At 36.7% G+C, this 15148-nt stretch overlaps 1 protein-coding gene across 2 annotated transcripts in view; it reads right to left on the bottom strand.

Moving 5' to 3' along the window:
* Nucleotides 1–13193: 13193 nt before the first annotated feature.
* Nucleotides 13194–15148, bottom strand: part of LOC112159601 (fibulin-2) — a 26260-nt gene continuing 24305 nt past the window's right edge. For both annotated transcript variants that reach the window (XM_024293787.2, XM_024293786.2), the window contains exon 17: nucleotides 13194–14114. In XM_024293787.2, the coding sequence (XP_024149555.1) occupies nucleotides 13757–14114 (358 nt within the window). In that variant the 3' untranslated portion in view covers nucleotides 13194–13756. The remainder of the gene's footprint in view (nucleotides 14115–15148) is intronic.

The raw sequence follows: 15148 nt of genomic DNA on the forward strand, positions 1-15148 counted from the left end.
AGCCCTGCAAATAAACTAAGTGGCTCCTTCCAAAGCCTTTTCTTAGGAGCTGAGCCTTGACCCAAACGTTCACAGCTCGGATGATCATCACGCACGAGACGCAGAGGAGACATGCAACCTCCCCAACGCTGTGACAGCTTTAATGAGCCCTCACATTTTAAGCTTTCCAGAAAAATTTAATGAAAGACTTTCTTAATGAAACAATGACTGCGCTTTTCAAAACGGGAAAATCCCGCTTCATTAAAGACTTCTCGTCGAGATCCATTGGATTCGCCGGCTACAAAAGTATGCCAAAACAAAGGGATTTTGCAAAATAACACACAATTTCAATTAAAATACCAGGTTCATGTAAATTATTCAAATAGTGACAATAACAGGGATACAACTAAACGTCTTTTCATGTGTTCTTTGAGTTGGAGAAATGATACCACCTGCAAACGAGCAAAAGCCCAGATGAAAAAGGCTGAAAGCTTCTTTGGATTAGCCTTAACCTTAGTAGTGGCACTGTGGGGACACCTAACATAGAATTAAATGTAATTATGAAAAAATGTTTCCAACCCAAGAGGTGCCTGTAAGAGGGGAATCAGAGCGGCTGTATTCATTTCACACAGCCCCGGGTGCTGAGAGGATATGGCAGTCCTTTTCATATTGGGAGCTGTTTGATCAGGCTAACTGTACTCTTTAGCTTCAGGTCTGATCTCAGCTCCTCAACAGATTCTACAGAGACACTGCGTCTCCAGGCTCCGCTCATAAACACAGTAGAGCGCTCCTATCACAGGGTCGTCTCTTTTTCTTTAAGACAGCAGCAGATCCGAATACCTCACAGTGCTGCTACAACTTCCAGCAAAGGTGTGAAATGTTTGGCTTGTGATTGCTGGTTGATAGTCTTCTTTGTGTGAAGAGCTGGACAATAGTGAACAGCTTTGTGGGACAAAAAAAAATCACCACAGACAGTTGAAGTGAAAAGAGATGCAGCTTGCATGGATGTTTCAGACCAAAGCCTGATGACTGATAGCAAAGATGTTGTGTTGTGCAAGTGTGTGCGCCTTGTGTGTGCGATCTGAATGACTGCACAACAAAGAGCCTGAATAGGTTTAGTCGGAGCTCAAACGCTGATGTGGCCGCATTCCGGGAGATTTATGACGTGAAACACCAAAGGAAAGGAAACAATGATCTCATTCATGACTTGTCATTTTCTCCCACTTTTATCTTTGGAATTTGTTGAGTTTTTTTTCTCCTTTTTTCATGAGGCAATACTATATGTCCACCTCGTCCAAAGTTAAGTGACTTGGATTACAGTAAAAGCTTGACCTAAAAAGATGACTGTGACCTTTGCAATACATCAGGATTAACATCTATTGTGATGATGCCGCACGTTCTTCTCTTCATAATGACACGTTTTGAGGAATAAAGAAAACCACGTCCCAACATACATGTGACATTGAAATGATGTTGATTTATCAGAATATAGCAGATTAAAGACCCACTCTATTAATAATGGTTCTTTGGGTGTTTTTTACATTATTTTCCAGCATTTTTCTCATGAAAAGGGAAATATTAAAAAAATTAATAAGATTAAGACTTTGGTGCAGTGCTGTTCATGTGTTGTCCCTCTTTCCCATTCCCCTCTGGGGGTACTAGATTTCAAATTGTAGGTGGATTGCCTGTGCTCCTGTTTTTGCCCGTGGACCTCGCCTCTGGCTCGTCGTAGTGTGGACTTCGCCCCTACCTGTCCACTGGTTCTATCTGATGAACACTATTCAAACATGTAGTTGTAGTTAGATAAGCTACTTCTTCTTTAATAGTCCTGGTACATCGCCTGTCTGTCCTGGGAGAGGATCTCTCCATCATGTGGATATCCCTGAAGTTTCATAATTTTCCCTGGAATCAGGTATTTTTAGGAGTTTTTCGTTACAGAGTATGAGGTTCTAAGAGCAGGGATAACCAGTTTAGTATGTTTAGTTTAGTTTAACAATCAGCTTTTGTTTATATTGTATCACAGACTTTCTGCTTTTGTGTGATTACTGATATGAAGCCCAATAGGACAATTGTTTTTGTGATATTGGGTTATATAAATAAAATTGAACATATAATTTGAGTTTCTTTTAGTCAAATCATTGTGAATCAGGAAAAAAAATGCTTTGTGAAAAAGCTTGTTGCTGTGACATAGAAGCTACAATCCATGGGCCAAACTCTTCCTACTCCGCCCCATTCTGATGCGTCCACTTGTAGACAAATAGATCCATGTACCTCTTTGATTTCCTCCTCTGAGCTGGTATCTGCCTCAAAACTGTAAGGCTGGATAGCTCCTATATCGCTTGTTATTCTTGTTGCACCGGTAATGTTAGACTGGTGGTGTGAGTGACTGTAAGCTAGTAGGAGAGCGCATGCGCATATGGGTGATGGGATGCATGCCTAACAATTTAGAGACACATTTCTTATAAAGTACTGTCACTCTACTGAACCTAAGTCCTAAAAACAACACAGGTTCTTTGGTTTTTGACTAAAAATGGCTCTACTTTTTCTGCTTATTCTGTTTTTTCCCAAATTATTCCTAGAACTGCATATGAAAGTATGTATTTCTGAGTTTAATTCTCTTCTTTGTGTGGTTGCTTTCAGCTGTTTGCCTCAGTCCCAGCAAAGTCCACTTTTGCTTGTAGGGAGTAAACATTGGAATTCTGCACTGGACGTCTATAAAATTATTTTTGGAAATGGATTCTGCTTGAAATGAACACCTTTTTTGTTTTTTTTGTTTTTTTTTATCTAAAGCTTCACTGTTAAGCATACTTAACGATGAACCCTTACTGAGGTCACAGTTGCAAAATTGAGATTAATGAGCTAAACCCCAGAATCTCAGAACGGTTGATCAGCATCAGCATGAGATGATATTCTTGGATGTATGGCATAACAATGGCCTCAATATCTCGTCAAGGTATCCCTGTGTATCATAAATACCATCAATAAATGGCACCAGTGTTCTTCCTCCATAACATGCGTCTGCTCATCCCAAAACCCCACTCCCACCTTCCATGGGCCAATCAAAAACCTGATGCTGTAGATCTGTGTGGAAGACATGAGTGTTCAACTCCAAAAAGTCAGTAGTCTTTTATCATGGGCAGTCTAAGGCACACCTGTGCAATATTCATGCTGTCCAATCAGCACCATATAGAAGCGCTAGAAGTAGAAGTGCTCACTATCACCAATTTACACAGATTTCTGATCAATATTGAAAGAAAATTATTATTTAGTAGATGTAGACAATGTATCAGATATTTGAGTTCATCTCATGACGTATGGGAGCAAAAACAAAAGTGAAAGACGGTAGAAAGGTTCAGTAGAAACTTTCTTTATTTATATACTTGTTTCATTCACTCGTCCCACCTGACTTTCGAGCCAACTCTCTTTTGCATTTGCAATCTTACCATTATCAACATTCTCTTTACAACCGTTATTTACAGGATCACAATTCCGTCTGTGTTGTGTCAGAGTACAAACTCTCCTATAAAGTAAAGTGAGTTGCCAAATGTTTGAAAAGTGGGTCAGATAGAGGAGGGGTAAAACAGCAAACTCAACAGAACTTCCAACCCCCACATATGGGAATGAGCAGAGAATTATGCTAAATTAAATAAAAGATATGGAAAAAGCCTTTAAATCCTTTGATTCATTATACCACTTCATTTGAACAAATTAAATACAGAGGGATTAGCTGTTAAATTAAAATAATTAAGTGTTGTAGAATGATTTTGGGTCTTTCTTTTGTATCGTTTTCATTGTTTTTAAAGCAAAATGTAAAGCAAGAATGAAATTCAAATAGTTAGTTTGGGAGATTAAAGTCAAATCTGTTTAGAAAACTTGTAAAAGGGATACGATCCTTTTGGAAAAAAACAATTAAAGCAAGAATTAAATTTTTAAGACGCAAGTCAGTATTTTTAGTTACTTGGCTTTACTTTTACCTCCAAAGCATGACGTGTTATCATTTAGAAATTTACAGAATTGTCTGAGGCATTAAATACGATTTTGAGAGCTCGGAAGATAAAGGTGTTTGTCTTTCATAGTAACTACAAAGTTGTACACAATCTCTGACGTCAACCATCGTATTCTGTTTGAAAAAAATGAAGCCTGAAGTGTGATGACCATTTTCCTGATAGTTTACTTCACCAAACTTAAAAAAGTTCTAAAACCAGCATTTGGTATGAACATAGCGAAACCTAAAGTTCTGCTGGGTCCAGTCATGGATTCACCCACCTACCATACAGAAACCACACCACTATAAATAGATTAAAGTTTGAGCTTAGAAAAAAATAAAAATGGCTGATACTAACTTTTCTACACAAAAAAGTAAAATGTAGCTTAATAATATCATTCAGTGAATGTGTTTCTGACTTCATTCCAGTTGTCACAAATGGACAGACAGCTGGTTCCATGTTGTGCAGCAGGTTTATTAGTTCACACAAGAACTAAGCACAGCTAAAAGTCCACAAAACTAAATCAGGGTCAGACAGGCAGAGGTCAATCATGAGCATGGGAGCATGAAAGAAGAGGCTAGAAGAGTCAGGGTCCAGCAGAGCCGGCCCTTGGCATAGGTGACCTGGGCGGCCGCCAGGGCACAATCTGTTGGATGCGGCGCCAAATTGCTATGATTTTATTTTACAATTTGACACACCACTTATTTTGTGTCAAATTTTAAAAATGTAATGATTTAAACCATAAATAAAGTAATTAAAAAGTTTGACATAATCAATAAGTATGTCTGGTGCTGCACCCCTCCTTGGAGGGGAGGAGAAGGGGGTGCGCAGTGTGGTTGCAGCTTCTTTAAAGCTTTAAGGGTGAATTTCTCAAAACAAATGTGGTTTTTATTTAATCCTTGACAATTAAAATAAATAAATACTAATTTCAAAATATTCCAGGCAGCTGCAATACTTATTTTTTGTCAGCCCGTGGTATTTGTGTTTGTGTGCGGGGGCGCACAAAAATAACATTTCGCCTAGGGTGCCATGCAGCCCAGGGGCCAGGACTGAGGTTCAGGCAAGGGTCAGGGCAGGCGTCAGAAACATGATATAAGATCCAATACAAACGCTCGGCAATGCAGGCAGGGTGGCACAAAGAATACTTCGCACTGAGTGAGGCTCTGAGCAGTACTTAGGTATCATGTGGGGGATTGTCAATGAGTGTCAGCTGAGCGGCATCCAGAGAATGTGTGCTGAGGCAGCTGGGAAATGTAGTATGTAAATACTCTGGAGATGGCTCCCGCTAGTGACCAGAGGGGGAGACAGAGCTCTGACTCCTGACACCAATGTTGTTCTCCTGATTTTTAAAGCCAATTATTGTTGTGTTCCTTTCTGAACCTTGATGTTCCGTCTGGGCAAAAATAAACATTTAACAGTAGATTCTTTTTTTCTTTTTTTTTGTCTCACAAAAGTTAAATCAATATTCAATTCCGAAACACTTGTCCAACCTCCAAATGGAAATGAGAAGTTGTAGTGACTCGTTCTTTCTGACATTCTTGAGAAGCCATTCCAGGTGGAAATCAGAAGCGTATGGCTGCAAAACAGTGTAAACTTCATTAGGGTTAGGTGTATGTGTGTGTGTGGACACTGATCACGCACCACAATATGATAAGATAAAAATGGAATAATCGAGATCTTGAGAGCCGATGGACACCTGTAACTTTCTTCTTGGCCAGCCTTTAGCTTTCTTGAGGGAAATTTCTCTCTGCGGCGAGACCATTATGTGGGCGTGCTGCTCCTGAGTCATAAGCGTGTGCAACAACGGAGAGTCAGACAATTAGACAGAAATAACAACAAATCAACCTGTCGTTGAAAAAATTGTTCTTTAAGCGCATAAAGTGCTGAGTGAAGTGATTTATGCTGATTGCTGCTTGTGTTTATGAATACGAATATTGAGCAGCTGTCAGTCAGTGTAGCCGCTCACAGCCATTTATGCCAGGATTCGTTTCAGATAAGCTTTACAGGCATCAGTCTTGGTAGATCAACATTCCCGGCTATCAAGAAGGTGTGCAAAAGAATATAAAAAAGTGAGAATGTTGTTTTTAGCATAAAAGTACTGATTCAAACGTCTTTGTTAAAGTGTCTCAAAGTCCTTAAGTCGCTTTGTGTTCTATAAATCAAGAACCTGCTTTAAAGAAAAAAAGGTTGCTTCAGGGGTAAACACAAACGAATGTACACATCCAACTGAAGTTTTAAAAGACGAACATTTTTTGGAGGCAGAACACAGGGTTTTCAAGCCTGCTGCCGGAGGGAGCAAAGATAAAGAGGGTAATAGTTAGACTGTGGTCACATTGGTATGCAGACAGCCATGAAAGCAGCACAGTACCTGTTGCATCTTGCAAATTCATTTGCTCAATATTATGAAATTGCATTGCTTAGATGGGGAAGTTATTAATGAGATTGATGGAAAGGAAAAGTCTGTGGACCTGATTAGCATGACCGACATCACAGATGCAGGTTAATGTTGGACTATACAAACAAAACCATGAATGAGAGGAAAACAGTTCTAAGACGAATGTATTTTTGTACGTCAGGGAAATTAAAACATGATAATTTGAAAAGAAACACAATAAAATCACACATTTCGATTGTTAACAAAATGAGACTCCAAGTTAGCAGTTTTTAAATCTTGTTCATGTATGTTCAAGCATTTAAATAATCTTGAAAAATTATCACTTAATTGTGCATAAAGAAAAAACAATAATTAATAAAAAAAAGTATTGATGATCAAAAACCCAAAAATAAAAAACTGACAAAACTAGACAAACTCTGGCAATTAATTCATCAACAATTTATTTTATTTTTATATTTATTATTGCTTTCAAATGTTGTAGTATATTTGGAGTGAGATTATTTTATAACACTACACTTCAGTTTCTAAGGATAGTTTGTAAAGATGTTCAACATTAAATCATCTATTTGCATTTGAAGATTCTTTTCTCATTTTGGGTATATTTACAAGCTTTAATTTCAAATGATTATTTTATGAATCCATACTTGGATTCACACATTAAATCCCCAAAACAAAGTTTGACTCCTCTTTGTTGTAATTGCTTCATTTTTTAGCATTAATGATTAAAAAGCAAAAAAAAAAAGGTGCATATTACAGTACAGTGTTTCAAACAAGCCTCTTTTAATCTAATTTTAGACCCAAAAAGTAGGGAAACATGGCCGGTAGAGTCAAAGGTAGCACATGCCAAAGATGTCTCGCATAACTATTTGTCAGAAAGTCAACAACCATCTGCGCCTCCTATCCTGTTGGTCAGAAAGTCTGTTGCTGAGATTGTTGACCTGCGATTAAGACTCCAGTAAATCTTCCCACCCATGGAGACTTGGAGAGGGGCTTTCCCCTCTAGACAGTCCACTTAGCAGAAAAGTTCAGAATCTTCCCTCAGGCTAAATCTCTGCATGGACTTTTACATTTTAAAGAGTGTACTAAGATTTGTTGGTCATAAGTGACCACTTTTGTTCTCCAAGGTGCAACATTCGGTACATTGTGCAATATCTCAGTAACTACATGACACTCAGGTTAAGTTATCAGGCGCCTCAAATTGACAGGCATCCTTGCATACCTTGCTTCATTTTCCTCTCAGGCAAATTCCTCTTCCACTGTGTCCCAACTCCTTTTCTCGTTCAACTTTTCTACGAACAATACAACACGGAAAATCGACAAAAAAAAGGACTTTTTGTTCTGAATTTATACTCAGATGATCAATTTTATGACCCATTCTTGATTGTCCTCATACTGTTGTGTTTTTCACCTCAAACACAAGTGATTTAATTGTTTTTTATGTCATAATTTAAACCTATAGTGAACAAAAAAAGTCAGTTTTAGCAAAAAAACATAATTTCAGAAAATACATGTCAATCTGGATTCCTTTTAACACACTGGTTGATCACTTTAGTGTGTTTGTCATTGTTGTTCAGATGAAACAAGTGTACAACTCATACCATTGAATGGAAACACGGAACTAGACACATCTGCTTCCAAACAATCTGGATTTTTTTACTAAAAAAAAGGTGAAATGTGTCCTGTTGATCGTGCAGAATCATAGCCACTGCTACTGTACGAGATGGGCTTGACTGCAGGTCTTTAGCCTCAACTTAATCTAATGATGCATACTTCCCCTTGTTTATTGCAGCCAGAGAAGTGGAAGCACTAGCCTGTGCTTGTCGGCTGCTGAGAATGCCCATTAATGCTTTTCCCCCTCAGGTGATGACCACCTGAGCTATCAAAGAAAAGCTTGTCTGTGACACCACCCTCCCCTATGCTCGTCCTCCTCTCACCGTGTTCATCCCCACCCCACTTTTCCTGCGACCTCCACCTAGACGCATGCTGTGAGACTACACCCAGTGGACTGCAGCTGATTTGGAAAAAAAATGTAGAAATTGTAATGAGAAATGCTTGAATGGAAATGGAGTGAACTCAGTAACCCTGTTCTGAAAGTTTGACATTTTTGTGAAACTTCTTGGATTTATGATTTATGTTACCACTATTATTTATTCTCCCTCTTCCTAGTCTTACAATTCTGTTTAGGTTCTGCTTTAAATGTAACACATTTCACCTTTTTTGTCAATAAACTCAAAAATTAAAAACATAATTTTTATGAAATCATTACACAAACTTCTGAAAACTACCTGTCACTCCTCTTCTTCTTGACAACAGCCCTCAGATTTTTTATCGGTTTCAAGTCGGACACGTTTCCTGCCCAAACACAGGACATTGGACCAGTTTTTGGTGCCTTTGGCAGTGTGGGGAGGTGGAAAATAATATCAGCATGTTTGGAAGAAGGCTCCATGAAGTGCTCTAGAATTTCCAGGTAGATGGCTGCACTGACTTTGAGACCAACACCTCAAATCTTCCCTTAATGTGAAAACTTCACACTGAATTCAGAGTAATATGGATTCTGTGCCTTGCCATTGTTTATCCAGACTCTGGTACCTTGATTACCAGATTAAATCACATTGAACATTTGTATTCAATGTCCAGTATCAATGAATTGCGGCTTTGAATGCACTCGGTGATAATCTTTCCAATTTTTGAGTGGGCTTTTGTTAAAAATCCCAGTTATTCCTGCTGCTTTTTCCCTACCATACTTTTTTTCTCAATTTACTGCTAATATTATTCAATGCTGCCCTTTGTGAACAACCAGCCAATTCAGCAATGACCTTTTTGGATTTCCCTCCTTAAGAAGAGGGTTGTGTAGCTCACAGATCCGGACGGAGACTCCATATGGCTCAGCCAGTCTTACCAGGTGTTACCAGTTAATTAGCTAATTAGGAGATGACACCCGAGCTTTCAACAGCTATTTTTTTAAATAATATTCTAAAGTTCAAAGAAAATTAGTTTTAGGTTTTTTATAACTGCAAGTCATAATGATCGAAATTGTCTTGTTTTACCTTTTTAAATTATAAAAACTACTTAACTTTCTCCTTCTTTTAAATCTATCCATCCATCAATTCCTCTATCGGCCTGGTTGTTTACTAAACAACAGGTTGCCATTTTTTGTGTAAGGTTGACTTAATTCTCAATAAATTAAATAAAATGTATTATTATAAAATCCTGTAATTACTAAGTTATTTATAATTTATTGTCAGTTACAGCAGTACAAAAACATCTAATACAGTCAGGATCTTTGACAGAAAGAACTGAGAGGGATGCTAGTTATTGTGTATTCTTTATGACTTGATAATATTTTTTTTTCTTTGAAATACTCAAATTTTGTAACAAAAACACCTCAAATACTATTTTTCTTCTTGTTTTCTAATGTTTTGAATATTTAGTGCCCTTTAAAAGGTGGCAGAACCATTTAGGTAATTCATTGTTACACTTGTGGTGAACTTGACCAACTAGTTGACCTCACTACACTAAAATCTGTTTAACTGTACCACATTTCAGGTGTCATAACATTGAAAGACTTTAGTAAAAATTAATACTTTTATGCATTTTTCAGATGTATTTTCCCAGATTCAAACACACGGTTAGCTCAGATGTGTGTGATATTCTAGTCTGGAACCTGAGGCTCTGGAGACACTTTTTCCCCTCTGTTTTGACCCTTTGACTTTTAAGAAAAATGCAAACAATTTTAATAAATATTGGTTTTGTAGTGTTGGTTTATTTACTTTAATTAGTTACATTTTTTATTTATGCTTAGATTTTTAACAAAACTGAGTAAAATGTTGGTAAAAGGTTTAATCTGCTATCAGAGCGGATTATTATTAGAATTACATCATCGTCTTATTGCATTTAGTTTAAAAAACAAATTTGCATTCTACACCAAAGTCGTTGTGTTTATATTCAATAGTAAAATTAGAAAAAGATGAAGGAACACCAAATAATAGAAAAAACATTTTTTTTTGCATTTTTTTTTTATAAATCTGCAGCAGTTAGAGGATCTTATCAAACACGTGAGCCATTTTATTTTGAAAGGAACTTGAATGAACTCCTTTAAAAAGAAAAATAAGTTAATTTAATGAAGGAAAACTCAATTGTATCGATTATTTTAAATAATGAATGGCTTAGTAGCCACAAAAGCATAAATAAAGTGTATTTTTCTAATTCTGAGGGGGGGATTTACGGCTGTCGTTGGATTTTAGTCCATAAGAAACTGGATCATATGGCTCTTTTAGCATCAAATTTTGAAGATCCCTGTTCTAGCATATGTTGTGGGAGCAAAAAAGTGCATAATAAAGAAGAAAAAATAAACACATTTAAGGTATTTTGCAGCAAAAGTCACATTAATGGCCAAACTATGCAAAAAACTGCAACTTATACCCAGAAATATGCAACAATCTTTTTTTCTTTATAAGGGTTTCTGCTCTAGATATATAGGAGTTATGTATAGGATCATTTATTGATGAACAACTTAAGCTATTTCAACTTTGAAGTGACACATTTTGACATTTTATTATGAAATTGTAACTCTCATCAAGAGTAATCATATTAAACAAAAGTCTGTCAGTCAAGATGGAAATAAAGCACACATGCATAAAGTTCCTCTCAGTTAAAGCTTCCTCTCACTGTCCCTACACCCCTGATAGATATGTATGTCTTCCTTTATCTGGTACACATGATTTATCACCTCTAAAAAAACAGCAACACCTAATCTTAAACAGCAGATAAAACTAATTAAGGAAAAGAGAAATCAATCACCTTGCTCAGCGCTGTTATGCACTGTACATACCAACAGTGGCATTTTAGTCACTGGGTGTGTTAAAGAACTTGACTCATCAGTAGTCAAGTAGCTATTATTATGAGTTATGTGAAGAGGAAGATCTCAGATTAGAGGCACAAGAAAACTGAATTGAATGTTTCCTTTCTGCTTTTGAGGCAAACCAGCTATTATCATTTTCTCCAAGATAAAGGTAAGGGACAAAATTTAGTGAGGGAAAAAAACGTCTCTTTTGTTGTAGTGACCTTTGACAGGACTTCTCAGCTAAGATAACAGAAAACTGGTGGTGTCTGCAGCTTGGATGTGCAAAATGCATTAATAAAGCTGTCATGGAGACGCACACCCTTTCCTTTGATTTCAGCAGGTCGAGGAGGTTCACTCAATTCTGAACCAGGAGGAGGAAATTATCCTCACACCTTTTTTTGTCTTGTGTGATGGTTCAATTATCTACGAAAAGCATTTCTTTTTTTTTATTTTGCCTCATGGGCATTTTATATGTAGAGCCTAATCCATCCTGTAGGTGGAGATGCAGGAAAAGCTGAAATGGAAAAGCTGCAGTTTTGTACACAACAGGAAAAAAACTGTTTAACTCTTCAGGTAATGACTGAAAGCCAGTCTCTGGAATCACTTAAAACAGACAAAAATAGAAACTTTTCCTCTAATCGCAACATTACAAAAAGACATTGGTTTGAAACAGAAATGAAAAATATTTTGGCTATAAAGGAACATAATAAACTAAGTTTAGTCTTCTAATTTGCATTGCAACTCGTAATTGATTTCAGAGAAATTTGTGGTTAATCTTAAAGTAATCTGTGAATATGAACTAATATGATGTACGAGAAGAAGAGAGTTGTCTCATGAGATTAAAAAAAAAAATCACCTAAACACCGTATTATACTTATTACACAGTTGTATATCATTCATAAATGTGAGGTCCTCAGGACTGGAGCAGACCTCCATTGAGGTGGTTACAAGAGGTAACATATTGATGAGATGGATAATAAATTCCCAAAGAGCCCAGAAGAACCTTCTAAGACATTAAAGGTTAACTCCAAGATCAAGTCCCATCAGTGTCAGATTACACGGTTGGCAAGTAGAAAAAGAACGAATCCTATAAGAGCAAGACTGGAATTCAGCACAGTGAATACATTTAAAATATGTTTCTGGAGAATTTCCTTTGGCCAGATGGGACACAACTGAAGCTTTATTAATTTAAATGTCAGCTTCTAGTCACAGTAGCTACAGATGCACTTTATGCAAAAAATAATACTGTATACCTACATTAAGCATAGTAAGAAACTTTTTTATTCTTCAATTTGTTCTTGGTACAAGTACATTTCATGAGTATCAAGAAGAAATTTGAGCGAAATGTGTTGCTTGCTTGCAGGATGTCTGAATGATGAACAAAAATGCAACTAAAACATCTAAGAAGTAAAAAATATGGATGTTTTTTAAAATGTCCTGGTTTTGTTTTTCAGTGTTGGGCTGTCATTTGGTTGTCTTTGATTTGTGTTCTAGTTGGCTTGATTAGACAGTAGGTAAACCCTTTTTTTCTCTCTGATGTCTTAACTGAGTTAATCTTTATTTATCTGTTTGATATGGAGTTTCCAATTTGAGTACAGTTGCAGCATAGTGTTAAAGCTCAGTTGTGCTTTTATTTTATTTTTTTTGCACTTTAAAGATATAAATAAACCGCAGAGAGAGTACTGGAATATACTTTCCATCAAACTAATTTGACAGATGACCTTTGACCCCACAACTTTCGATCAAATTTTTTAAACAATTACGTAACAATTTTATATAAAATTGTTATCAAAAAGTTTGGTCAACAACTGTGGGGTCAAAGGTCACCTGTCAAACTAGTCTATTACTCTCTACATTAATAAACATATTTGTCTCCTCCTGGATTTTTGTGTGTTTCCCCCCAAAGCAACTAATTCCTGATGCTATTTTAAACCAGGAGCATAAAAGGAGGATCTACAACATGAACACACACACACACAACACACTCTAATCCTTTTTTCAACTTTACTAAAATAATCTTATCATATTTTAATCCAGAATAAAAGTATGATACATCCACAGATAATATATATAATTTTATGAAGTGACAATAAACAACAAATAACTAAAATTGTTTTTAAAAAAAAGTCAGCAGTGCAGGTTAAGAATATATAATAGACTGTTGATGTCATAGCAAATATAAAATACTGTATAAACTGGAAATCAGGATGTACTGAGCAGAAATGTATTTGTGGTTGGTCATTTCAACAGAATTCAACTTCAGAAATTCGGGGGAAATAGAAAATAACAGAGGAAGACAAAAATAAAAAAAGTTTTTCTTTTTTTTTTTTTTTTACTCAAAATTATGTTTCTTTGGGGATTACAAAAATTTGGCAATCATTGTAGAAAAATACACTTCTGTAAAGTCCTGAAGTTGCATGAAGCATCCATCCTCTTTTTTTACAGCAATGTTTGAAAAGCATCAGCTACAGACTTGTTTCAAAAGCACAAGTGGTGATAAGATGCATCGTTAGTGACTAGATGTTCTCGTGACACAGTTCAGCGCTGAGGCTGTTAGAGCAAGTTGGTTGTGATGAAAACGTAGATACGGGCCTGGAACGTGGTGAACGCCCCCTGTCTCCAGAGCTTCATCTCCACAGTGATGAGGAAGTCCCTTGGACCCTGAACCTGTCTCTGTAGGTACACAGCCCCAGTGTAGGCATTTAGCTTTCTTGTGCTGAAGTAGTTTTCCTCGTTTCCCTGGGTGATCGTGACGATAACATTGTCTCCGGAATAGGCAGGGGATGGTCCGATGCGGAAGATCTGAGCGGGAATGACGATGTTGGACTGGAAGCTGAGGTAGTAGTACGTGATTCTTAGAGGAGAGTTTTGGCACTCCAGGTAGTTCGGGCAGCTGATCCGCTCACAGCGTCTACAGGTGACACACAAAAGCACAACTTGAAAAGAAACTTTGAAAAATCTTTTTGCTTTAAGACATGTAAAGGTATTTATAATGTGAACAAAGAGGGGAGGGAGACAATTATCGGACTAATTCCTAATCTCTGTTTATCATAAAATTTTACTCAACTATTTAACCGTCTATAACAATTTATATCACACATTTCTAAGACCTCTATCTCATTTTCACAATCCACATTTTCCTTCAAAAGCCTATTGTATATACTATGACTTAGGCTATGTCCGAATTCCTTCCCTACTCACCATATAGTGCACTATATAGTGCATTCGCTATTTTGTTGTGTTATCTGAATCTACAATTTCAAAACTGAATGCACTAGAAATTTCTCAGAAGTCTTAGCGAAAAACTATCAATGCATTGATGCTTACTATATTAGCAAACATAGACCGCAGTGCATTGTGGTCGAGCAATTTCTGCAAAAAAGGACATTAAAATGAGATTTATTATTAAATAAACTATCCAAATTTTCATCATCACAACACAGTAGAGTCATAAATAGACGTCGTAAAATGTTCATATTGATTAGATTTTCACTTTCACTGTGAAATCAGTGACGTCATAAAAAAAGAAAGAAAGATATTTCTGGATTGCTTTTAAAATCCAGGGCACTAGATTCGTCCTGCACTATATAGCTTTTTAGTATTTAGGGACTAGGATGGGAATTTGGACGTAGCCTTAGTCCATGCTCTCTTCCCTGTAGTTCATCATCCTTCCAGTAGGGGCAGTAAAAGGGCTTACACTGCTCATTTCAAAATGGCTGCCTCCATGAAATCTCAAAACCACTTTGGCTAGAAAATTGAACTAATTTCCGACACTTTATGATTAGAAAAACTCATCTATGGTTTTTCATTTTTAAAATGAGCACTTAATGTGTTGAAGGAATGCAAAATTTGCAGATAATTAATTGAATCAAATTTGAGACAGTGGGGAATTTTCATGACAGTGTTTTTGCATCTAAAAAATAAAATTGTTGCAAGCAAAAACGT

The sequence above is a fragment of the Oryzias melastigma genome, linkage group LG7, assembly GCF_002922805.2.
Source record: "Oryzias melastigma strain HK-1 linkage group LG7, ASM292280v2, whole genome shotgun sequence".
Classification (NCBI taxonomy): Eukaryota; Metazoa; Chordata; class Actinopteri; order Beloniformes; family Adrianichthyidae; genus Oryzias; species Oryzias melastigma.